At 35.5% G+C, this 27549-nt stretch overlaps 1 protein-coding gene across 2 annotated transcripts in view; it reads left to right on the forward strand.

The window, feature by feature from the left end:
• cntnap3 (contactin associated protein family member 3) overlaps positions 1-27549 on the forward strand; it is a 151305-nt gene that overhangs the window by 31122 nt on the left and 92634 nt on the right. For both annotated transcript variants that reach the window (XM_048181244.1, XM_048181245.1), the window contains exons 2-3: positions 8435-8545; positions 24369-24562. In XM_048181244.1, coding sequence (XP_048037201.1) covers positions 8435-8545; positions 24369-24562 — 305 coding nt within the window. The remainder of the gene's footprint in view (positions 1-8434; positions 8546-24368; positions 24563-27549) is intronic.

The following is a 27549-nucleotide window of genomic DNA, read 5'->3' on the forward strand; positions in this document are numbered from 1 at the left end:
TAAATTAGTGCTGTGAAATTAATTGATCGTGATTGATCACATTTAACATAAAAGTTTGTTTATATAATATGTGTGTGTGTGTGTGTGGGTGTTTGTACACATACACGTGTAAATATGTATATATATATAATATGTATATATATGTTGTTAATATTTACATATATATCTATATTTAATATTATAAATACACACACACATATATTATATAAACACAAACATTAAATGTGATTAATTGATTTGACAACCCTATTTCGAATATTAATATTTATTTTATGTATTATTGATGTTGTTGTTGTTATTAAAAAGTATTATTATATTGTTTTTACATTTTTTATTTTACATTTACATATTATCTTTGTTTATTTTTATTTTGTTTTATTTTTTAAATAGTAATATTTGCATATATTATTATTAGTAGTATTTTATTTATGAATCTGTTGTTTTTATTTAAATTATTTGCTTACATTTATTTGTTGTTTTGTTTATTTTCATTATTCTATATTTATTCATATTCTTTTTATTTTATGTATTATTATTTTATTATTTTTATTTCTTTTTATTTCATGTGTTTTAAATATTAAAATTTTATGCATTTTTGTTATTATTATATTAATATATCTATGTTTTTATTATTTTATTTGCTTACATTTATTTGTCTGCTTATTTTTTATATTTTTGTTTCTTACATTTTTTAAATGTTAATATTTATTTTATGTATTATTATTATCATCATCATCATCATCATCATCATCATCATCATCATTTTTTATTTTTTTTTAAATGTTTTTTGCTTTGCTTTATTTGCATTGTATTTAGGGCTGGGCGATATGGCAAAAATGTAATCTCAATAATTTTTTCCCATATTGATCGATAACGATATATATTTCGATATATATAATGTGTTAATGCTGCCAGCTTTAAAAGAGTATCCCAACTATGACTTAAGCCACAAAAATTTGAGGGTTCATTAATTACATTTTAAAGTATAGTTTATTAACAAAAACAGATTACATATTTGGCCTTAAAAAAATTAAGACAACTTACTAACTTAGCGTGTGACTTTTAATTATAAATAAGCCCGACATACACCTGGGCTCTTATTATGAAATGTCTACACAATTGCAGGCTGATCCTTCAGATTCTAACAATCATCTAAAACATTTTATATAAAGGCCATAAAGTAGACATTGTAATAATTCATCAACTTGAGTTCATTAGCAATCGCTTGGCATAAATCTGCTCTTTTCATTGATTGAGAATCACTTTAGCAGCCTGAAGTGCTGTTGCGTGAGCCTGTAGAATGCGCAACAGCGCCGCATTGTGACTTTGCAACAAGCAGCGCTTTTTGTGAAATATCCACAGCATCTCTGCAGCGCACATGGGAATGTCAGCGGGAGTAAACAGTTCTGAAGCACACATAACGAGCAGGTATGAAATGCGTAGGGTGAAGGGAGATTTTCCACTAGTTAATCGATCACGGATGGTTTCATTATCTTGGGCAGATACAAAAGTATGAGAGGATAAAAATAATAAAAGCATAAATGTGTCTCCAAATATACTTGGGCAGCCGAAAACATACCTGGGCAGCCCGCCCAAGTAAAGTCTATGGGTGTTTCTCAATCAGCTCCCCAGTTCAGTAGTCAGGGCACTGATCAGGGAGTCGGTCACATTCATTTACATGATATACTGATTCATGACCAAAGAAGCTGATTGAGATGCAGGGTGAAGCACTGTGATGGAATAGGTTGGTTGTTTTACCAGTCTTGTTTTTCACCGTCCAACAACATATTTTACAGATCGTTTTAATCTGCGCCTGGTCGCTTTTCAAATAACCAAACCACTTTCATATAACTGAATTTGTGCTACCTTTTTTACGACAATTTCATCATTTTTATACAATAACTCGAGGTTAGTTTCACTTTCGTCGCTGCTTCCACTCATTTTTGTCGTCCTTGTGTTGAGTTTGCTTTGCAAAGTGCCGTGCTGCACGCTTATTGGCTGTTGTCGCATATTTCTGCTGTATGATTGGCTCTTATATTAATCCATATTGAGTAAAAATGCCTAGAGCTTATCATCGTTATCGACATATATTTTATCACGATTCAATATGATATCGTTTATCGGCACAGCCCTAATTGTATTCATTATTATTTTATTTAATTCATGTTGTTTTTATTTAAATTATTTGTTTACATTTATTTGTTGGTTTGTTTATTTTCATTATTGTATTTTTTTCACATTCTATGTATTTTGTGCATTATTATTTTATCTTTTAATTTATTTTTATTCATTTTTATTTTGTTTTTAAAAATATGAATATTTTATGAATTATTATTATTATTATTAATGGATGTGTTGTAGTGGAGGAAAAACTGCCAACAGGTGTTCAGCATACATGTAAACTCCTTCAATACTGTGTTCACCTCATGTGCATGACATGAATGTTGAGAAAGTAAGAATCTCGCTTTATTTGCATTTAGAGTGCTGCTGATTGCATCAAGTGGCTTGTCAGAATCAATATGTAAAGATGGAGATGCAGTCATTGAGGGAAGTCTCTGAAGAGCTCATCACTCGCTCTGTTTTACCAATTATTGGACACAGAAACCTTTCTGAACACATACTATCGGCTGAAGCCATCTCCAGTCCGTCCAGTCAATGTACAACCACGAGCTGTATACAGAAGCATTGCTAATCCTTGTGTAGAACAATGAATGTATTGGCTCGCATGCAGTGAAAAAGTGCCAACGTGAAAGCAGAAGCGCTCACACATGCACAATCTGCTTGTTTTATAAATGCACATTCACAACCCCTGGCTCACATTTTTAATGACAACATAAAACATGTCAGCATGAAACAGCTTGGAACCCATTTTAATTGCATAATCAGATGCATTTCTGAAAAAAAAAAAAAAAACTAAGTAAAAGTTTTTATCGGTCAGAATGAGAAGAATGTCTAACTTGCACTGCTGAGTCTGTTTTGATTTCATGTTAACCTCAGTGTTCATGAATTGATCGTTTCTTTGTTGTTTTCATCTCTTGTGTTCAGCTCTTCTTTGACTGTGTGAAATGGTTTAATAGTCCCTCAGCAGCTGTTGTGAGGGAAATGAGAGGAATATTCAGTTGTCACTGCGTTACTGCGTCCTCAGATAAGTCTGAATATGAAAACTGATATTAAATGTTATGAGGAGGTTTTATCACAACGTGGGCCGCATGTATGATGAATTATCATCATTAGCGCCGCTCTCCTGGCATCATTTAGATTTCTAGGTGTTTCTGGAACTGGAAAGCAAATTGTAAAACCAGAGCGGAGATGAGAGTGGCCTTCATATCTGTCAGGACGTTACGGGTTCCTATCAATCAAAAACAGCTTGCTGGCATCCAGCATTCATTTCCTTCTCCATAATAAACTTGAAGAGGTTCTCAAGAAAAAAAACATTTATTTTGTGTACTTTGAAGGAACATTTCATTGCTCAGGTGTTGCTCTTTCATAGCGCAGATTTGTTTGTTTCATAGTTGATATGTCAGATGTTTCTCCTAAAGTTCATGAAGGGGACCTCTAATGCCCCATTTACAAGATGTAATATAAGTCTCTGGTGTCTCCAGAATGTTTCTGTGAAGTTTCAGCTCAAAATCCCCCACAGATCATTTATTATAGCTTGTAAAATTTGCCCCTATTTGGGTGTGAGCAAAAACACAACTTTTTTGTGTGTGTCCCTTTAAATGCAAATAAGCTGCTGCTCCCGGCCCCCTTTCCAGAAGAGGGCGGAGCTTTAACAGATACCAATCGCAAAGATACGACTGAAATAAACAGTGTTATAAGATTTTCAGGTGTTCAGGTGCAGAAACTGTAATCAAATGGTAAAACAACACTGCAATTTATAAATAAAATATACATTACAAATATAGTTACAAAAGTTATTTAGTCAAGAACAGCGAGTGAATTTTCTCTGTTTTTTGTTGGTTGATTAATGTTGTACAGACGGCAGCAGAAATATTAGGCTGCTGTCACTTTAAGAGCTGCACAGATCCAATATACTGTTACACATGCGTTTTCTTTGTCAACTGTTTACATTCACTTAAGACATAACTGACTGTGCTTACGAGGATATTTTGACATATTTTTGTGTGTATTTGTCCGTTCAAATGCAAAAATACATTTCAGTAACGCACACTATACAATATGAGAGGCAGCTTTCTGTGCACACGTTTTGGATGTGTGTGCAGCGTGGGTCAGCTTGAATGGTTTAAAGCAGTGGTCACCAACCTTTTTAAGCCCAAGATCCCTGACCTCGACCTTTTTGAAAGACAAGATCTACTTGATAGAAAAAGACATCCCAGATTGTATTTAGTATTTTTTTTCATGGCCAATGTAGATTCTGATTTATTTATTTATTTTTACAAGCAAATTAGCCAATTCTGATACTGTTTGCAGATATTCATTATTAATATTATTATAATAAACAAAAATACATAGCCATTTCAAATTGGGAACCACTGCTTTTTAATCACAATCCAAACAAAGATGCTACGCACGTTGCATAAGCAGTTGTTTTTTGTTTTAATTAGATTTAATTAGATCTGACTTTATCTTTGTGAAATTATAAATGCTACACACACAAAAAAGCATGAAACAAAAACAGCAGGCTGAATGGGACGCAAATTCAACAGCAGGTGGCGCTTATGAAGCAGCAGTGATACATTGTTTCCTTGGTTACCGCTGTAAACAATACTGAAATGCACTAATAATTAGCTACTTTATTCTGAGGTAAGAGGAAAATAAAATGCCATTGCCATCGAAATCTTTCTGAAGACTGATCTCCTTTTAGAGATGCATTCATATAAGCCCTCACCCCCAATTCAATATTTATATTTTCTTCCTATATTTCGAGCATCGTGAACAGCGAGCTGATCTGCCTGCTACAGACTTTTCTCTTCTTGCGTCCATCTTCAGCGTTTCTGGCCTCTACTCAGACATGATCTGGGCTATTTACCTTTATCTGTCTGTCCTAGTAGCTCCCGAAAATAAAATAAATACAAAAATACAGTACAAAGACTGGAGAAATGTAATGTATTTTTGTACTCATATTTCTGTTATTTTCGCGAGCTACTGGAAAAGTGATAAAGATCGACCAGTCGATTGCGATCGACGGGTTGGCGACCACTGGTTTAAAGTCATATTAAGACACACACAAAGGAATCAATAAGAGACACATCTTATCGAACTTTGGTTTTTGGAATTTTGGAACCGGTTCTCGACACCCAACCCTTCTTTTAAACAGTGTTTACACTTCACTAATACCATTCATTTATATTCTTTTATTTCCCCCTTTTTTATCTTCTTTTCCCTGGTTTTTGCATCAAACATACTTGGATAACTTAATTTATACAGTAGTATAATGTATTTTATATAACTAAAAATGTAATACATTATCCAAAAGTCAGTAAGATTTTACAGTGTTTTTGAAAGAAGTCTCTTTTGATCACCAAGGCTGATTAAAATACAGTAAAAACAGTAATACTGTGAAATATTATTACAATTTTAAATAACTGTTTTCTATTTGAATATATTTAAAATTATAATTTATTCCTGTGATGCAAAGCTGAATTTACTCCAGTCTTCAGTGTCACATGATCTTTCAGAAATCATTGTAATATGCTGACCTTCAACCCGTTGAACCGCAGTGAAGTCCACTATATGAAGAAAAATCCTGGAAATTTCCCTCAAAAATCTTAATTTCTTTTCGACTGAAGAAAGAAAGACATAAACATCTTGGATGACATGGGGGTGAGTAAATTATCAGGAAATTAAAATTCTGAACTAATCCTTTAAGGCATTTCCATGGAGGTGAATAAGGTTGCGCTAATGTTGCAATCTGTAGGTGGGCTCCTTTCTGCAGACCAGGTTTGTTTGAAGTCAGCTAGTCGACCATTACCAACTCCCCTCGCATTTAGATTTGAGCAGGACTGAACCGAAAGCCTCCATACTGCGACAGAATCTTCTCCGCAATCAGTGGCGGCAGGATGGGCGGCAGGGGCGACTGTATTGATCAGCGACTGAAACTGCCTCCAATTCTGTTTTCCTCACTGAATACACGGAAAATAAAAGAATAACCGTTTGTGGGCCAGGAAAAATGACAATATCACAACTGCAACAACCATCACAGGGCCCAGAGCTTTCACTGTTTGAGAAACCATACAGCCTGCTCAGATATGGAAACAAGATGCTGTTTTTCAACAGTATGACTGAGACTCGGAATGATGTATTAGAGAGAAAATGATTGCAGCCATCCAGCTCAGCCATCAGCTCAAGCCTATTGACTCTTCCTGTGTTTTATACACTAGGCTAACACACTATATAGAGCTTCAGAAGTTGACTATACAAACCAGGACAGGGACAATTATGTTCCGACGTATATTATTCAATACACACTCTGGGAATAACTATTACCATAAAAGTAATAGGGAGTGTGATTGTATTCCTGTGGGAATGCAAACAAGACTACGGTTACATGCGGTTTGTAATATAAAACTAGAGGAATAATGTACAAAATATTCAAACACATACACACACACACTGCTTTCTCTTTAAATAAGTAAAGAAATATGGCTTTAACATGCTCACACTCTCACACATATATAAATAATAATGCGCTATAAAAAAAGCTTTGGTTTATATAAATCAGGATGCCTGACCGAGTGTTTCATATGGAGAAAAATGGGTCAGCTTTGTGGAAAGGGCTTTTTTCTGTAGGTAAAAGCATTTTAAACAGTCTTCAATTACTTATGAACTTGAATAATAACTGTAAAGCTGGATGTTCTTTGAAAAACATCTTCAAGTGCCCCAATTTCAGAGCGCTAATGTGAGGAGGTAAATTTGCAGTGTTGCTGGGAAACGTCAGCCAATTCGAGCGTCCTGATATTTACAAACAGTCTCGCAGTCATTAAAGTCAACATAAAAAATCTAAATTGACTATTTATTTTCTTAATGCATGTTCCAGGTCTTGTTTTGTCTGATATATCAGTGCATGTTATTTAAAAAAAATAATAATAATAATCAAAATTTCATCAAAAACTCTTTTTCAGCTGATGTTATCAGTCCCATTTTACGTGTCTGTCATATTGAGACTGTTCTCACCATCCAGTCAATTCTCAATCAAGTACTGTCTTCTGTTTTTTTCTTGTAAAAATTTTCTCAGAAATATGTCACATTATGGAAGTAAATGGGTTGCTTCATGTTTACTTTTTAAACATGGTTTTAAGGATCAAGTATTACTAAATACAGATAAAGTATACATTTTTTTTTTCTTTTTCTTTCCCTGGTTTTTGCATCAAATGTACTTGAGCCACTTTTCCACCAAAGGAACATTCCCCAGGAACTAGGGACTCTGGGCTGGTACTCGGTGTGATTCAACTGCAGGGACCAGCGTCTAAATTAAGTTCCGGGTAAAAATTTCCCCCTCAGAAAGTCCCTGCTCACGATGTAGTACTTTTTCAGGAAAGTTCAGGAAATTTCAGGGGTGGGACTTGGGCGCTGAACATGCTGATTGGTTGAGTTCATGCAGCATTTTGATTGGTTGACTCCATGCATCATTTTATTTCAACCACCATTTTTCAAAGTCTGTTGCAGTGCGTGCAGTCAGAAGCCGTATTTCCACCGAAATTTTTGAATGTGATGGAAATGCAGACAGAAACAGGTCTGGGGTGAAAAAAGTTCCTGGGACAAATTGTTCCTGGTAATTTTGGTGGAAAAGCAGCTTTGGATAAAAGTGGCTTGTCGATGCAGCTGGAATATGAAAAACTAATGTGCTGAAAAGTACATTTGTACTGTACTGTATATGCAATGTTGAGGTTATAAAGAAAATATAACAATGTTTACAAAGTGCTTTAATGTCAAAGAAGACATTCAGGAATAGATTTTTGTAAAAAACGTTTTAATGTTTCTGAAAGAAGTCTATTCTGCTCAACAAGGCATTTGTTTGATCAAAAATGCAGTAAAATAGTAGTGTTATGAAATATTACAATTTAAAAGAACTGTTTTCTATTTTAATATATTTTAAAGTGTAATTTATTCCTGTGATCAAAGCTGAATTTTCAGCATCATTATTCCAGTCTTCAGTGTCACGTGATCCTTCAGAAATCATTCTAATATGCTGTTTTGCTGCTTAAGAAACATTTCTGATTATTATCAATGTTGAAAACATTTGTGCTGCTTCATATTTTTGTGGAAACCGTGATGCATTTTTTTCAGGATTTTTATATGAATATAACGTTCAAAAGAACAGCACTGAACTCAAACAGAAATCTTTTGTAACATTATAAATGTCTTTACTGTCACTTTTGATCAATTTAATGCATCCATGCTGAATAGAAGTATTAATTTCTTTCAAAAACAATCTTACTGACCCCAAACTCTGTATGTTAATGTGTCTCTGTAGAGAGCTGTGATTCTCCACTGGTGTCCGGTTTGCCTCAGTCGGCCTTCACGAGTTCATCGGAGCTGTCGAGCAGTCACGGGCCGGGCTTCGCCAAACTCAACCGCAGAGATGGTAATTAAACACCTTCAATCATTATTCACAGCTAAAGAGACGGTTCTACTTCATCATTTGCACTTTTGTGTGATATTTTAAGATTAAACTAGGTTTTGTGAATCCCACTACCTTAGTGCAAGGCAGTTGTTGATGGTTGCCAGGGTGTTGATATGTGGCTTTTAACGAGTTTTGATTGGTTTTTAACTTGCTGCTATGTGGTTGCCAGGGTATCCTGAGTGTTTGTTAACCTGTTTTAAGGTGTTGTTAAAGGTATTGAAAAATGTGCACATTTATATTCACTTATGTTTACTACACTTGTAGTGTAGAGTAGTGCATTTCACTGACGCTTTATATTCATATTTATATTATCATGTTTTACAATGTACCAGGCTGATCCAATGATCACATCTGAGGAAAAAACTAATTATTTGCTTTACTGGTTTAGTGGCATCAAAAGATGCTCAGTTCTGTTTGAGGCACTTAGTAGTAGCATATGAACTAGATATACAGTGCACGAGCAGAACTGTATATTCTGCCTTGCTTTTTTCTGTAAAATAATTACTTTTAGACAGAAATTCTCAACACAAAACAGTTTCTGCTGTGTTTTATCTAACGAGATCACAGATCAACAGTTCTGTGCAGTTATTTGAACTTTATTTTCATTGACTTTTATTTTCTACACTAGTCTATTATTGCAGTATTGATGATTTACCTGCACCTAAACAAAACTAACTGTGATCGGTCGCTTTACATGTCAGTCAAATAAAAGACCAGGAAATATGTGATTTGTTGATAAACTCAACTTTCAAAATCAAATGCAACTTGGAGGTTATTTTGGCCAAAAACTGCCCATTTAAGCACGCAAAGCCTCGTGGGTCATACAACATTTGATAACCGTGAGCATCTGGTGTCATTTGTGGCACCTCATCAGGTTCAGTAAGATTCAGCGGTTTATCACATTAGTTGCGCTTGCGTTGTGGCATTCGGTGTGTGTGTGAATGCTCCGACAGGTGACCACATTACAGATGAATTCAAAGAATGGCCCGTCTGGCATTTCAAGAAGTAATAGACAGACTTAAAGTATCATTTTATCCCATTACATGCCGCTGCAGCACTGTGTTAAGTGCAAACATGCTTCCCCCAGAAAATGACAACATTAATGACTGGAGTAGGAGGAAGTGTAATTGTTGTTCCTCATGGAAAATAGCCTTCAAAGGTGCACGCTTTGATTTTATGCACACACATTTGCGAACAAACAAACCAACACACACAGTGTAGGAGGCTCTGAGAGCAGCACGCTTCAAAGCCTGCAGCACCCGGTCTGATGTTTTTAAGGCCGCAGAGAAAAAAGCAGAGGCTGCAGTCACCTCATCCGCTCACCTGCCCGCCAGAGACTGACATCAACCTCAACAACACTCGGAATGAAGCCCGACTAAAGATTTTCAGTCAGTTTTGGTGTTTTTTCTTATGTTTCATTCTAGGGCTGGGCGATATATAATCTTATTTTACAATGAGAGAAATTGTATTACACTATAACGATATATATATCATGATTTATACACTACTGTTCAAAAGTTTGGATGTATGTTTTTGTTTTCTAATACTTTTATTCACAAGGATGCATTAAATTGATCAAAAGTGATGGTAAAGACATTTACAATGTTCTAAAAGATTTGTATTTCAAATAAAAACTTTCTCTTCATCAAAGAATCCTGAAAAAATATGTAGCAGCACAAATGTGTTCAACATTGATAATAATCGTAAATGTTTCTTGAGCAGCAAATCAGCATATTAGAATGATTTCTGAAGGATCATGTGACACTGAAGACTGGAGTAATGATGCTGAAAATTCAGCTTTGATCACAGGAATAAATTACATTTGAAAATATATTCAGATAGAAAACAGTTCTTTTAAATTGTAATAATATTTCACAATATTGCTGTTTTTACTGTATGTTTGGTCAAATAATTGCAGCCTTGGTGAGAAGAAGAGACATTAAAACATTAAAAAAAATCTTATCGACCCCTGACTTTTGAATGCTAGTTTTATTTTATTTTATTTTATTTTATTTTATTTTATTTTATTTTTTGTTATTAAAAATAAGAACAAAGAAGAAAAACAAAAGGAAAGATACAAATGAAGATACAAATAAAGGTACATAGTAAGAAATAAGTATAAAAAATAAAACACTGCTGTCAGGATTCTGTTTTGTCATGTCTTTTAATTTCTAACTTGTCATTTGTTCTGTTGTAGTTCTTGTCTTGGTCATTGTAGTTTTTGTTAATTAGTTCCAGGTGTTTCTTATGTCAGGTAGGCCTATTTAATCATGTTCTAGGTCTTGCTTTGTGTGGATTATTGTTGATTCGTACGTGTGCCTTTCATGTGCTTATGGATGTCTAGAGCTTTCATGTGCAGTATCATGGTCAAGTGATGGATACCTCTCATGTTTGGAGCTATTAAACATCTTTTATCTGCCTATAGATCCAGATTGTTGTTTGATTTCTTGAGGCCACGTTACAACTGCATAGCCCTTACTGTATGAATTAAATATAAATTGATTCTTATTAAAGATACAAAAGTTATTCCGTCAAGAAAAGTGAACCCGTTTTAACATTAAACACATTCTGCTCTTTATTTTCACATTCATGCATGTTTCTTTATTGTTTCTAAATCGACATTTCCTGTGACATTTCACATTTATTGGTTTTTCATTTGAAGTGCCCCTATTATGCTATTTTAAAGATTGGATGCATGGTAAACAAATAGGTTTACATGCATCCAAGATCAAAAAACACTTTAATTCTCTCATAATATACATTGCAGCTTCACCTTTTTTTCTCACAACAGATCTCTAAACCCCACCTTTCCAATAACTTACTCTGCTCTGATTGGTCAGATGTTCCAACTGCTTACAGGGTGTGTTGGAAACAAAACACCCATTACCACATCTGAATTTCAACTCTGGAAGCTTCTTCAGTAGTTGATGTGATACGAACAGTAATGATGTGTTGGTTTTACCATATCAATTATTTTACCATATCCTCCTCCTTTTAAAGTGCATGCAGACAACGGCATCTTCTCGACAACACAAACCAAACTCTTCCAGTCTCAGCTACAACTACAGTGTTTGAGTTTGGGACAAAGTAGATGTTGTTCGTGGGCAGCCAATGAAGGCCATAAATTGGAATTATGCAAATGTTACAAACTTACATAGGTTTGAGCCATAGGCGCCGATTTATGTTTCTGCCGGTGGGTGCCCAGTGCCCCACATCACCCCCCTCCCCTCCCCCCAATTACATCCATATTATACTATAGACAAATCCGTGTTCGAATTTCGTATTCCATGATAGTCTCGTGGCAAAATTTTTGTTAATAGAGTCAGAGGTCCAGCCGTGCTCTAATTATCAGTGGTTTGAATCTGCCCTCATATAGTTTTTTTCCTCACAAAGTTCAAAGAAGTTCATTAATGTTTGTATATCAAGAGCAGGGACATGTTTGTGTGCTTTTTGTTAGTGATTTCCCTGGAAAGAAGAGTCAAGCGATAGATTATAGACTAACTTCCACAACATTCGTCTGCATGATTTCAAAAACAACACGTTTTAGCACTAGTTAGCTTATTTAACTCAAATTAACGTCAACTGGATGTTTCTTTTGCATTATATCCGATGACAATTTCGACCCCAAAACACATTCTTTTCACGAGTGTTGTCGCGAGTCGTGCTCTCGCTGATATCTGATGCAAGGAGAGTTTGAGTTTGAGTGCGCGCATGTATCTGATCCATAATATGATCGAGAACAGAGCCATTTGTGCTCGCGCATCACTTAGGAAGTGAGACTGGAATTACTGAAGACTCGTTTCGGCAGCTCAGAATCAATTCTTTCATTTAGGAGACAATAACTTTATTAACTTTAATAATCTTTAAACCTTTTACATTCACAAACACCTTTATTACACACTATATGAAAGGTAATTTTCCCATTATGAATTATGATACCACATGGTTTGTTGGTCTGTTGGCTCGGATTGCTTTCTCACCTCAACCGTACCGCTCCAGAGTTCGTTTTCAATCCGGCCGTGACCACCTCATTCAGGGGATCTTGGAGAAATTGTTTTGGTGTGGATCCAAGGGCAATTGCCATGTTCATATATGCCTAAACGAACTGAATTAAGGGAGAGAAACGCACCAGGTTCTGAAACAAGTCCAAATGAGCCAGGTGTGAAAACGCCCTTAGACTAGAAGAGACCATCTGACTGAAATGTAAAGAGACCAACCACAGTTCAGATTGTTTCTATCTGTCATTTAGAGGCAGATTTATTGGAAATCGATGATGCCACAATAGTAGACTGGTGTACTAAAAATCTTTTACACTATGAAGCTGAGATGTTTGAATGACAAATTTCTGTCTACATTTACATTTGCATATGCTCATGACCTTGGCATAGCTAACAGCATGCTCTACTGTTTATCATTGTTTTCTGTCATTTTAAACCTAACAAACTTAATTTCCTTTGTATAGTGCTTTTTGCAGTCTGTGTAATTTCAAATCAGATTTTACTGAAAACCACACATCAAGCACACTTTACACAAGCCAATCATTTCACCAATTTGCTTTAAGTGGATTGTGTAGTCAAAAGTTGTGTGATCATTTACCATCAAAGAAGAAATTTTGGAGAATATTGTCAGACCCAACTGACTTTAATTTTACAAAAAACACTGACATGTTTCTCAACGTATCATCTTTTGTGTTCCATACAAAAAAGAAAGTCAACCAGGTTTGGAAGGACATGAGGGTGAGTAAATGATGAAAAATCCCTTTAAAACATTTGTGACTTGTTTGGCTCACATTTTTCTGGCACCTTCTGTGCATGTGGTTTGAGATTCCAAACACTTTCGACTTCACAATAAGTGTTTGTTGACCTGATCCAGACATCAGCCCTGAGGAATCTCATACTACTTGTTATTTTCCACATGCTTCCAAATTTTTATGTGCCACCCGGTTTGACCTTTAGTCCGAGTCCTATATGGTGCTGGTTTAAGTTTTGTATTGATTTTCTGAAATCTCTCTAGCTTCTGATAGAGCCACAAATATCTTGGCATTTAATTTAGCCTGAAGTACTTACAGAAGAAGACAAACATCTAGTGTCTAGACAATGAAGTCGACAGGCCGTGCGTGGAGTGACGGCTAAAGGGATGTCTGGGGACTAGAGATGGGAAACGTAAGGAATTTAGCAATTCTGGGACTGATTCCTCGCATCGAATTTCATTCCTAAACAATTCTTTAACATTTTTGGCGAATAAATAAGAAACACGTTTATGATTGCATTCACACTTCAGATGATGAGATAATTTCAGGTTTCACAGAACAGATGGAACAAATCAGATAGGAATTGAATGATTTCATGGAATATATAGTTCTGGATGTCTAGTTTAGTTGCTACTAAATGCCTCAAATTTAGAGTATCTTTAGAGTATCTTTCACATTTTTGATGCCACAAACCTGTAAACTAATTCTTACTTAGTATCACATGTGTTAACCATGGTAACTTGTTAACATGATTTCAAGATAAGTTTACACAGACTTTAGAATATTTAGGTGACAGAAATGCAGTTTATCTTTATTTCATTTATATTGTGTGTGTGTGAATTTCTGTGTGTGTATGTATATATGTTAGGGGTGTGACGAGACAAGACGAGACACGAGATTGAGTTCACAAGAACGAGATGAGATTTTTACACAGTATTTTTAAGAAATCCTCAATTATGAAATACATACTGCATGTGCATTTGAGATGTTTTAACTTTAATCATCCTGTAATAAATGTAATTTCAGTTCTACTTTCCGAGTATGAATTATCATATACAGTAAAAGACAACAATAAGCAAAAGAAAAAAACTCAACTGACTGGCTTCTCTCCTGTATGATTTCATACGAGTTTCTTCAGACCTTATAGCTGTACATGATTTATGAGCTTCTACAGCTTTTGAACTCCTAACTGAACCCCTTTCCACAAACTGATCATAGAAATAAAAACAGAATAAATAAAAATGAATAACAGTTTTCTCTTAGTCTTATTAAGTGCAAACAATAAGTGCAACCATAATCAAAGTACTCTCTCAATATTCAAAGTGCAAATAGAGACCAATTTTTTCTTCAAGTATGATACAGATCTAAGAGATGGTTACAACTACACAATCCAGTCTAAGATAGCTTTCATATTGGAAGATATTTGCATGTATCAGGGAGCCGCTTTCAGTTATTGAAACTGCGTTTAAATGTGCGCTCACGTTTTACTTTTTCTTTCGCGTTTGCACGTATTCTGTGTTAAGATAAGACATTTGTCAGATGCTTAGCCTCTGTTGTGCAATGAATCCTCCGCCATGGTCTCATCAGTCATCTCGTCACTTACTCTCATCACGTGATCAGTGAACTCTGATTCCTGCTGCACTACGTACGACTCTGCAGCTCGTGTTGGATGAGCTGGGTGGTATTGAAGTGACCATTATCCAACTGAATTAAATAGTTTTTATTTCTATAAAAAGCAAAACGACAGTGGAAGCGTAATGTAAACGTAGTGGCATATTCTATCCTAATTTCACTCTCACACTCCGTCATGGCAATATCATGAGACAGCTTTTCAACTCAACAAGAAATCTTGTCACATTTTAATCTCTGTGTGTGGAGACTGTCCTCCAAAAAAATGACCTTAATAGGTCGTTTTTCAAGCACCTTATTACGACCTATATTTACGTTTTGAAGTCATGCACCCTCTAGTGGGCGTAAAAATAATGACAGTGTCGTGTTTCGTCTGTCGTCATGAAATGACGTATGACTGTCATTACCAATCAAAATGCGTGTTCATTTAAATGCATTGTGTGGACTTTTTACACCATTTCTCCTATTTCCATTTAGCAAAACTAATTTTTATTAATGACTACACCCACCCCAACCCTAAACCTAACCTTAGTGATTTATAGTGCATATACACTTTATGAGCACATGTTTTCCCTGGGATCGAACCCACGATCGCATGATCACATGATTGCATATTGTTATTGCAATGCTCTACCAATTGGGCTATGTGAAACCCGAAACATGACAGATAAAGATAAAAAGGAACAATGCATTAAAATGAAAGCGTCCTGTTGTCGAAAGGGTCACAATTTTAGCAAATGCTCCTATGGGTCGTATTTCAGGGAAGTGACAAACGACCTATATGGTCGTATTGCTTGGAGAACATGTTGGTGTGTGTGTGTGTATTTTATGTAATTGATATGAACAACCTATGAGTATCTGCACTGATTTAAGTCTCAATGAATAATATTTTGAATTGGACATTCAGTAAGTGGTTCAGTAAGTGAGTCAGATTAATTCAGTATAGGTTTCAAATGATTCACATGTGTTTTTAATTCAGTTCAAATAAACGGCTAATAAGAGTCGCCGTAGTTTCAGTAGGACGTTTATGAGTATTTTAGTGCTTTGTTCTATTCTGTACGGTGGCAGAATTAGTCGCAGTGCTTGTGTTCAGACATGAATGATTCCTCAAATCATGTGCGTTGCTGAGGAGAAGTGTGCTCAGAAGTGATCAGATGCACCATTTTCACCCACTGGACCAGAAGACAGCTGAAAAAATCCCACAGATGCACATTATAGGAGGTTCAGAAGATCACAAAGATCACAATATGGGAATTATATACATAGAGAATTTTTTTTGGCTTTCCATTTAATGAATCTCTTGATAGCTTCCAAACATTTTAAGCCCTCAGCAACTGCATTCTAGTTCAAACAACATTATTAGACCAATAATGAATTTGTGAGACGTCCATTTGTGGTATTTTTCCCGTTAGAATGCTTCCGAATGCAAGCCGGATTACATGCTGTATTTCATTGCACAAACCTGCCGGGATATCGGAGCAAAGCTCTTTGAATCATGGGATAAATAAGCAAAGCGTTCTCATTTATACGGCAGCTTGTGCTAATTCCCTGACCGCCCCAGGCTCTTGCTGTGAAGAGCGCTGGATTTCTCAGAAACGTTCCACTGTGTTTGTATCATTACGGGCGCCATTAGCTGTCGTTTAAATCGTCAGCTGTTAGCCTATCAGCAGGTGTAATTGTTCCTCGCCACGTTGCAGATATGAATACTGCACGGAGGGTTTAATTAGAATGCAAATGTGATTGTGTTTCTCATGATAGCCGCTACTACTTTTAGATTTTGTCCCCAGGATATAACAACCATACTTACGAGGCCATTATATATTGAAGCAAAAGAACTATATAACGCAGTCAGTAATTTGAAAGCCAGACGTTTTCTCTTTAACGTCATGTGTTCATAAGGAAACTTGAATGTATTTCATTTTGCATTGTGTGAAAACAGCTATTCGTGTGAATTTTTAGTGCGTGGCCAAATGATAATAACTATAATTTACTCTTTCACATGTTTCGCTTTCAACATGCGGATTAAACAGTCTGGCATTTAGATCTGCAATCAATGTGAAAAAGAGCAAATTAGATCCATATGAAATTCTAATTATAATCCTTTGAGATAAACTCAGCAGATGCAATTAACCAGAAAGAAGTTATTTAACTTCATATCCTATTGTTACCTTGGTCTTTTTCACTCGAGTCAAGGAAAAATCATGCAGGTGGCAGCTTTCCAGATCTATTTGTGTTGCATTAGCTTCATCAAAAGCTCTACAATCATGCCTGCTCAACGTTATAAAAGTCGCTTATACTTTCATCAGACATTTCTGCTGATCCCGTCCCGCTCCAAACTAGCTTTTGTCCCTTGGCACTTGCAGGTGGAAACGTGGTAAATAATAGATGAGATTCTGGCCAGTTCATTAGACAGACGTCTGCTCTTCGTCAGAGCACTGTTTGCTTTGCTGAACTTGTTTCAACTTTCTTAAATCCTGTTAGCCGGTAATATATTTATTCGTTAACGTTTACTGCACCACAGGAAATAAACACTTGAGTGAATGTCATTACTGTAATGCAATATGTTCTCATGTGAAAAGAAAAAACCTACATACAATATGATCAAACGTTTGGCGTTTTGTTGATGTTTTTGAAGTTTCTTTTGCTCAACAAGGCTCCATTTATTTGATCACAAATACAGCAAAAACAGAATATTACATTTTATTCTGAATATATGTATATTTCAAAATCCAGGCTTCTCATGATCCTTCAGAAATCGTTCTAAGATGCTTATTTGCTGCAGAAGAAACATTTATTATTATCAATGTTAAAAACTATTTCGAAATAGTAAATCGTGCGCACATTTTATAAATTGAGGGAATGAAATAGTAAATCGTGTGTGCGATTGACTTTTTTGTCTTGCATGTCATGTGTGGGGCTCCGTAGAAAACAGTTGTGCTGCTTAATATTTTTTGTGGAAATCTAAAATGAGATTTTTCCAAATGATCAGTCCCAATCCAAAAGGTTTGATGTAGGTCGCTGATTAGCGTATAATAAGCCATTCAAGTCACTATTTTGTCTGTTTCTTACAGATTAAATGTTGCTGACGGTTTCTGGTGTTGGTCCAGGTGTTATAATATGATGAAACGGTCATTTAAACGAGTGTCAGACCACCGGTCAGCTGCCCTCATCATCGACCCCTGATTAACCTTAATCACTTTGTTCATTTGGAGGAATGGTTTTGTCCGCTTCGGTCAGAAAAAGTGCAATGAACGTCCGACTTTTGCTTCATTCAGTGTGACAGCTGAGCAGAGATGGAGCTTATTCAGAATTAAGCTATTATTCTTTAATGAGGGCAGTGTAAGAGGTCGTTAGGATGGGTAATTCAGTTTTAATGGAAACACAATGGAAAAACCCTAAGAAATGGAATTGACCACAGTGGCAATACCAGAAAAAAGTTTGTAATGTTTCACTGATTGCATATACTGTACTTGATGTTTAATTTTGAAATATACCTTTTTATGTATCAGTGTTGTTTTAGTATCATTAATACACTTGTTAATATTTTAAATTACATTTTAGTTTTATATTTTTAGTTTTATATATTTTTTTATCATTATTAATATAGCTTTAAATGTCTATTTTTAAAATTAATTTTTAGTTTTTAGTTTATGTAGTTATTGTAGTACTTCAACTTTAATTAGAAGAAAATGAAGTTACACTTTATTTTAAGGTGACGTAGTTAAGTTAGTAATATTAATTAACTACATGTACTTACTATAGAGTTACAGTTAGGGTTTGGTTTAAGGTTAGTTACTTGTAATTATGCATAATTTACTGTTATTAATATAGTAAGTACATGTAGTAACATAAAGTGTTACCAAAAATGAGAAATTTTGCCAAGACAACTAGCTGAAATAAAATTTCAGTTAATGTTTGTTTTATTTATTCCTGGTATATATGCTTACATATGTTAAATTATGAAATAAAAAATATATTAATACATACTATATATTAATATTATATTCAAATAAGTAAATCAATAAATATCTAGTTCAGTCATGAAACTCTAGAGGGCACAGGCTGATATGTCCTTTACATACAATCTGCAGGCAATTACATCATTACTGCATGGCAAGCTGATTGGCCTCCGCTGATCCTGTAGCCAATGAGATGCTTGCTCAACATTTATATTGCCTGGTTCAGTGTTTGTTGTAAGCTGGTCCGCTGAAACCCTCCACCTCCTCCAGCTCCACCTGCCTAGATCTGCTATGGGATTTATGTATGTCTATTTATGCAGTAGCAGCAGCAGCAGCAGCATATCTTACATGCTCACAGCAGAGTGTCTGTGCATCTATTAGCATTATAGCGTTACTTTATATTTATATTAGACTATTGTTTATTAATCTGAATGCAAGTAAATCTTTTTAGACATTCCAGTTAATTCCCACCTTCCCATTTTCTTTCTGGAAATATGTCTGCTTCACTAAAGTGAAATAGAATGTGAGTGTCATTTCAGGTTGAACCTTTTCTTTGTATTTTTCTGAGATGTGCAAGCATCCAGCTAAGCCTGATTCCTGAATGCTCTGCTCCGCCAGCACTGAGACAACAGGAGCTCAGGGCTTTAGAAACCTTTTAGAGAAACACTCTGCAATCGATCATACATACTGCTGTCCCTTTTCCATGATATTAAGGACAAAGCTACTTTCTGGATGCTTGTTTGAATTCTAAGCACACTCTGGTCTGCAGGCTTTGTGTCAGTATAAACATTCTTCCGGCTGTCCGCCCCTCCGTTTGGCTCTCAGTAATGAGCCGAGGTCAAGCATCTGCACATTTCAGTGGCCATGTCAATGTCTTCTGATGCACGTATTTAGCTCTGCTTTTTGCTTGCCACTGCCCTAAGCACTAAAATAGGCTAGTTATGCTACTCAGGTTTTGTTTTGTTTTGTTTTAGTGAACACGGTGAGCATGACAATATGATTCAGCAGGACTGCACTACAAGTCTAACCAAACTTTGATCTGCTAATTAGTTTGTACTCATAACGGCAATGCTAACTAATATACATTTAAAACATTAAAAGACAAGTAAGCTGAGTATAAATATGCTGAGACATATAAGAAATGTGATATGTGACAAAATGTTTTGTGAATTTGTACTTTCAAATGCAAGAAGACGTGAAAGAGAGCTCAATTCAATATTGCACACAAACCATTCCAAAAAGTGCGCAAGTAATGAATTGAATTCCATTTTGCACCTTCTTGCGCTTGAATATTTAAATTGGCATTGCTTAAAACTATCGTGATGATTCAGCACTGGCCTGACAGCTGTCCCGAGCACCGTTCATATTGTTTACATTCATCTTCTCACAACATTGCATTGTTAGAATTCATAAAAATGTTACCAGCCAACTGGTGATTAACACCATTTCGTATATATATAAACACATTTGCCGAGTACATTGGTATTAAAAACGGCTTTTTAAAAAAAGCCTTTAATGTTTACAGTGGGTGGAATGGAGCGCTGTGATTGGTTGAGCGGATATATCGCGTTCTGCAGAAAAAGGAGACATTGTCACGTTTTGGAAAGAAAGGGAGAAAACATGACAGAAAAATTAATAAATGACTTTTCAATACCGAACAGATGCAATACTGATTTTGGCGGAAACTCAATTTTTTGGAAAATGCTGTTTATCGCGTTTTGGAACCAAACTCTTATATATATGTGTATATATATATATATATATATATATATGCATACTGTATACAAAATAATTAATTATATATATATATTAGTGCTGTCAATTGATTAAATTTTTTTTCTGTAATTAATCGTGATTAAAAAAACATTGGAATTTTTAATAATTTTATATTGCAATAATTTCACAGTTACTCTCAAAATTAATGTAGAAACAACTTAAAGACAATAATAAGAGTGCAATAATATAATGAAATGCTAGCCAAATTATGACGGAAAAAACGGATGCTGCATTAATTGTTTAATATTTTTAATACATTAAACTGAAAAAAATTAACCGCATATGTATATATATACCAGAGGTTGTTAACCGAAAATTATCGTCATTGACGGAATTTTTTTAACATTGACGGAAAAATCTGAAGGCCGTCCGTCACGTTGACAGATTACACTGAGGGTGATCTATTGTAAATTGTACTGTAATTCCCACCCCTGTCCAGTTGGTGGCGAGTGCGCTCCAATGTAGCAGCAGAGCACTGGATCCAGAACAAAAATGAAACGCACAGGCGAGTACCCAGAAGCTACAACGATATATGACGCCACATTAAAGAGCGCCAAAACGGTATTTATTGCTTGAATTTCTTAATGAAATGGACAGAATTTTAAATCTGAGACTTTGTTCCATATCAAAAGCAACACAAGCTTTCAGCCTATTGCGATTTATTGGGTAGGAGGCGCACTATGCACTGTTTATTCGTCAACTGAAAAAGGCATATAGCCTGGGATTTACGAATCGATATTGGTCTTATGAGTGTGACCAAAACAGCAAGGAGACATTTGAATTGTTTATTAATAAAGTAATGTTTTCTAAATCAGTGTCGGCTGCCAAGATGTTAACATTGACTCTCCTCATCTCCTCATGGACGCGCTTAGAGAGAGAATGCACAGTTCATTCGGCTAATTCTACATAAACAGAGTTGCCGATTTGTTTTCGTTTTGAATTATTCCGTTTTCGTTAAAGTAGATATTTCATGCTTTCTATAGAGATATTTCTCATGTCTCTGAGGCAAGCAGCCTATACGCTGAGTTTCGGTTCATTCACGTAAGACGCGTTCCAGTTCACGCGCCAGTGATCGCGCCCGCGCCTCCGTGTCATTATTATATTTTCTACTATATTTGCTTCTTATTTATTACATCCAGGCAATTGGTTGATGAAACATTGATTAAAATTAAGATACAATTTTTACAAAACGAAATTCACTTTAAAGAAAGGCTTTCTACAAAATAAAACTTTATGAAGTTGTCAAAATCATGTCTGACACACGACATGCGCATCTTATGATGCATCTTACTCATGCTCTTCACTTTTCATAATCAAATAGATGAATTTAAAACATAACATAGGACTATGTAAACATAAATATGAAACCACCTTTTCTTTAATAGCTACCAACACGTACAGAGAAATTTCACGTGTGAATTACCCGTCATTTTAATTTCATATTTTAATTATAATAAAACATTTAATTGCTTTTATTTTTGTTCAAATGTGAGCAAAAATAAAAGCAATTAAATGTGTTATTATAATTAAACGATGAAAATTAAAATGACGGGTAATAATAGATTATGACAGATTTTTTATGACCCTGTCTGTCAAAATGACGGACAAAGTTACAGTCTAACGCAACCTCTGATATATACATACATATAATCAATTATTTTTAATAAAGTATCTGGTGTGTATTTTTATGCTTTTTAGAGTATCACAGGTTAAATGTGTCTATATTTCTTTCTTCAGAGGAATTAGAGGAGTAACAACTGAGACAGTGTTGATACTGCAGTGAAGCATAACTCCATTAACCCTTCTGAGCAAACTGTGAGCATTAAAATGGTTCTCTGGGTATAAACATTGGCTTTTCTGTAGTGTAAGTAGGTTCCATGGCTGTCTAGAATATCCCCATCTTCGGTTTGGCTGTCCTGATTATGAGCTCCACCTGTCTGATCACTCTATCCATCTGGCATCCGTCTTTGGCCGCATTCAGCATTTTCACTTCCTCTGCTGCCAATGTGCCACGGCTCTTGTCCTGAACAGGTGTCGTTCTCGCCTGCTTCTCACAGCGCAGCCCACCTTAGTGCCCCACCGTTAGGTAATTTTATCATGATTTACGACAGACAGGTACCATTTATGATGCCGTCTTATCTGATTTACCCTGCGCCGCTGAGGTAGAAGGTTCCACATCTGCAGCGTGAGGCATAGAGACACTATGGGTGGCCTCATGAATGCAGCTACTTAAGAGGGATTTGACTGAGGTTTTCAGGCTTATTTGTGTCAGTATTTATCAGTCTGCTGTAGGTAAATGGACTCGGTTCTGATGGGCTCAGAATATTAATGGTGTTCGCAGTAACCGCCTGTTAGACAGTTTGCTGGCACAAAGGTTTTTAAATGCAAACCCTACACTGTAAAAAAAAAAGATTTTTCGATCTTGTAAATAAAAGAAAATTATTTTGGTCACACTTTAGTTTAGGGTTCGGTTCTCACTATTAACTAACAATTAACTACGACTTTTGCCTCAATAAACTCATAATTACTGCTTATTAATAGTTAGTATAGTAGTTGTTAAGGTTAGGTATTGGGTAGGATTATGGGATTTAGAATATCATGCAGAATAAGACATTAATATGTGCTTTATAAGTACTAATAAACAGCATGCTTATAAGCAACTAGTTAATATTGAGAATTGGACCCTAAACTAAAGTGTTACCATTATTATTATTGTGCATGTTTATTGTAAATAAAACAGTAAATTATTATTATTATACTTCAAAATTTCATGTTTGATTCAATGCTACTTGCCATTTCTTTGTAAATTATTTATGAAATTTACTAGCTTCAAAGGAAATACACCAAATTTTTTTCAGTGTAAAAGGATAAGTAAATAAAAATTCTGTCGTCATTTACTTGTCGTTTCAAACCTGTACAACTTCTTCTCTGAGCACAAAAGGAGATATGTGCATGTTGACTTTTCTGTACTATATATACAGAGACTTTTATGCTACTTGTCATGCCTTTTTGTCATTTTTGGAGATTGACTGCCTCCGTTCCAATGCATTTTCATTTTATGTGTCAATTCTCATTTGTCTTCCATGGAAGACAAATGAGAAGGAAACAAGTAAATGATAACAACATTTTCATTTTTGTGCAAACTATTGTTTTAAAACCATAATGCAAAGGCTTAAGGAGAATTTCACAAATGAAAAGATCAAAATTATAAAGTAATCTAATAAACTGGTTGTTAGACTACAAGCAGGTTTTTAACAGGATTTGTTCAGTGGAACGGCTTTATCCTCATTAAGATGTGTTGATAAGTGAACATAATGAAGGAGAAATGGGGAAAAAGGTTTTATACTGTATTGTATATTTATTTATGTATATAAAATATGTGTGTGTGTGTGTATATATATATATGTATTGAAATTACTTGAATAGTTTGTTGAGTCTGTGTACTTCACATAAGTGTCTATATAGAGCGTCTCAAATCGGTCACTTATAAGGGTTCTATTTCAGTTTGCATACTTCCTAAGAAGGCAGCTGTTGTTTTCTCCCAATAAATCCCTGCATCATTTATGAACAGCGTGTGATGCAATCTATGCAGCTCGGACCATAATGCAGTATGTGACATGTGAGACCTTCAGCTCAGGCCAGCGCTTCATTTGTCTCTTGTGTCCTGCAGGTGCCGGAGGCTGGTCTCCGCTGGACTCTAATAAGTATCAGTGGCTGGAAATCAAGCTGGAGCAGCGGACGGAGATTACAGCCATCGCCACCCAGGGCCGATACGGGAGCTCTGATTGGGTCACACGCTACCTCCTCATGTTCAGTGACACAGGCCATAATTGGAGACCATACCGACAGGAAGATAGTATCGGGGTAAGGGCTTAATTCCTCGGCGCTGTGCAGCTTCACCTGAGATGGAGGAAAAACATGTTTTGACAAGATAAAACGTAACGCAGCGATAGATTTTAGTAAGTTTGAGGCTTGAGTTTTTTTTTTTTCTTCAAATTTGGATTTAGGAGCACCTAAAGGTTTTTTTTTTTTTACTTTTTAACTTTAGTTAGTGTGTAATGTTGCTGTTAGAGCATAAACAACATCTGCAAAGTGATAGGAAATCAAAATACAAATGGGGGTCAGTTCAACGCTGGATTTGCACAAAAGATTAACACAACGGCACATGCTAGTTGATGAGTTGAATCAACTCCACAGCAACTACATAAATTTAAAGTTGCATTCTAAAAGTTGTAACTTCTTCCTGAGTCTCTCCATCAGTGTCGACTCCGGTTTGAACAATGTAAGGCTGAACACCGTTACTGACAATCCTCATTTTGGCTGCGTGAGATTCTCCAGCTTTGTTGTTGTTGAGCTGTTAAAGCTCCGCCCTCTTCTGGAAAGGGGGCGGGAGCAGCAGCTCATTTGCATTTAAAGGGACACACAGAAAAACTGTGTGTTTTTGCTCACGCCCAAATAGGGGCAAATTTGACAAGCTATAATAAATGATCTGTGGGGATTTTGAGCTGAAACTTCACAGACACATTCTGGAGACACCAGAAACTTATATTACATCTTGTGAAAAGGAGCATTATAGGTCCCCTTTAAAGAACTTTAGGGGTGCAATGAAAATTTTTTCATCAATAAAGGGATACAAGGAGACATCATTTAATTTATTTGAATACAAAAGTACACTATAGAATTTTAAATATATATGCGTCAGACTGTATTTATTTGATAATTATGGAATTATGTACAGTATATTCTAAACATTGAATCAAAATGTCAGATACAGTTAACAAGCATGAAATACACTATTTTGAAATGTCTTCTCTACTTCCAGCTGATAAATTATGCACTCTCACAACCATTTGTTTTGTACTGTACTGTACTATTTTGTACAACCAACTGATTTGTACTGTAATATGTTTATTACAAGTACAAACACCATAAAGTAAACATTGTCATCATAATTTATCAACAATAGATCATGTACAAAAATGTCAAAGGATTAGCATTTATTTTTTATTTATTTCAGCATCCTAAGTACTCTACAGTTGAAAAGATAAGACTTTTTTTTTCTTTTGTGTATCTTCTGCTCCCCAAAGCTGAATTTATTTGATAAAAAATACAGTAAAAACAGTAATATTGTGAAATATTATTACAATTAAAAAAAAAAGTCATTTTCTCTTTTAATATATTTTCAAATATAATTTAATCCTGTGATCATAGCTGAATTTTCAACATCTTCATTGTCACATGATCCTTCAAAAATCATTCTAATATTCTGAACTGCTGCTCAAGAAACATTTTCTTTTTCAAGATTCTTTAATGAATAGAAAGTTCAAAAGAACAGCATTTATTTGAAACATTTCTTATGAAACATTATAAATGTATTTACTTATAATTAATGTAATGCATCCTTGCTAATTAAAAGTATTAATTTCTTAAATTTATTTCCCAAACTTTTGAACAGTAGTGCGTACATGAATATGATTAGTTGCATATTATTATTTACATCTAGTATTGTTTTTCTGTGACCCATCGAACAGGCCTGAGACCCATTTTTGCATCTCGACCCGTCAGTCGGGGTTATGCGCAACAAACTTATGTATTCTTTAAAACAGGTTGCATCGCTTCTGGTTCAGGTCTTTTGTATGTGCTTCATTAAATATAGAGTCGTTTTACTCAAGATACCTTCAAAGGAGTGAGCATAGATGAGCATAATCTGAATATGTCCATTGCATATTCAGATTGACATCTAAAAGTTTTTTTTCTTCTCACTAACATTTAGATAATTAAAAAATGAATAAAATGCCAAGAATAAGTAGAACTAGCTAGGTAGGCTGATTACCATAGTCTATAGATATCGGCGTCAGTTCGCACTGCCCTTAAAGCGGAACTCAGTAAGATTTGCGAAGCTCCCTCTACAGGTTCCTTCAGTGAATCACACTGTCTTAAATACTCCAAGCGCAGCTCTGGACTACAACGACTACAACGCTCACCAGCGCAGTAGTTTTGCAAATAAAGTGCAAGAAATCTCGATGGAGGTGGGTAATTTTCGAAATTGTCTTACAAAGTCATAATATATATATTGTTTTTGAATTACCGTAAAGCATTTTGTCACTCTCGCGTGAACGTGAACATGAGGCGAGATTGTGTCGGGTCGGCGCAGCTCAACTTGCAAGTGCTGTTTTCAGGCGTAGACGTGCCAGAGGCGGTTAGTGCACGCCTCAAACACACCACTACAAGTCAATTAACCATCGTAAGGACTTAGAAAACTATTTATGAAGGTAAAAAAGTTCTGCTTTAACACTTTCCCAACAAGCGAATGCGATGAGACCTGTTTTTCTGTTTCTTCATGTGAGGTTCGGCATAAAGCCTGTTGAGAACAGCAGCAGTATACGATTAGAACCGTTAGTCACGATTCCGTCTGTCGTCAGAAGCACTTAGAGTTTAGGACATAAGCGTCTTTTTTACCTTGTCTGAGTGCGAGAACTTGTCGCTCCTACCAGTGGAGGATTTGCACCTTGACTCTTGATATATTTCACAGGCCACTTTAGAGCAAATGAGATGCGCCTCCTCAGCAGGAAACAGAGCAATTTGTTCGGCTTAACGCTCCACTCCACCAGACGGCTGATCCCTTCAAAGGCACTGAGAACGCTACTCAGCTCGGAATTACTCTGAGCTAAGAAAGTCCAAATTGCACACATCTCTGACAGATATAAGGACAAAATGAACGTTCCTCCCTGCAAAATAATCCACAATAACTCTACTTGTTGCCTCCGTTTGCCTCTTAAAATGGCTAGCGGGACCTTAGCTGGAAAATACCCTGATTTAAAAAACCGCCTGAGGTGCTGTGTGGGTGTTAG

Source organism: Megalobrama amblycephala, linkage group LG2 (genome assembly GCF_018812025.1).
Source record: "Megalobrama amblycephala isolate DHTTF-2021 linkage group LG2, ASM1881202v1, whole genome shotgun sequence".
Taxonomy (NCBI): Eukaryota; Metazoa; Chordata; class Actinopteri; order Cypriniformes; family Xenocyprididae; genus Megalobrama; species Megalobrama amblycephala.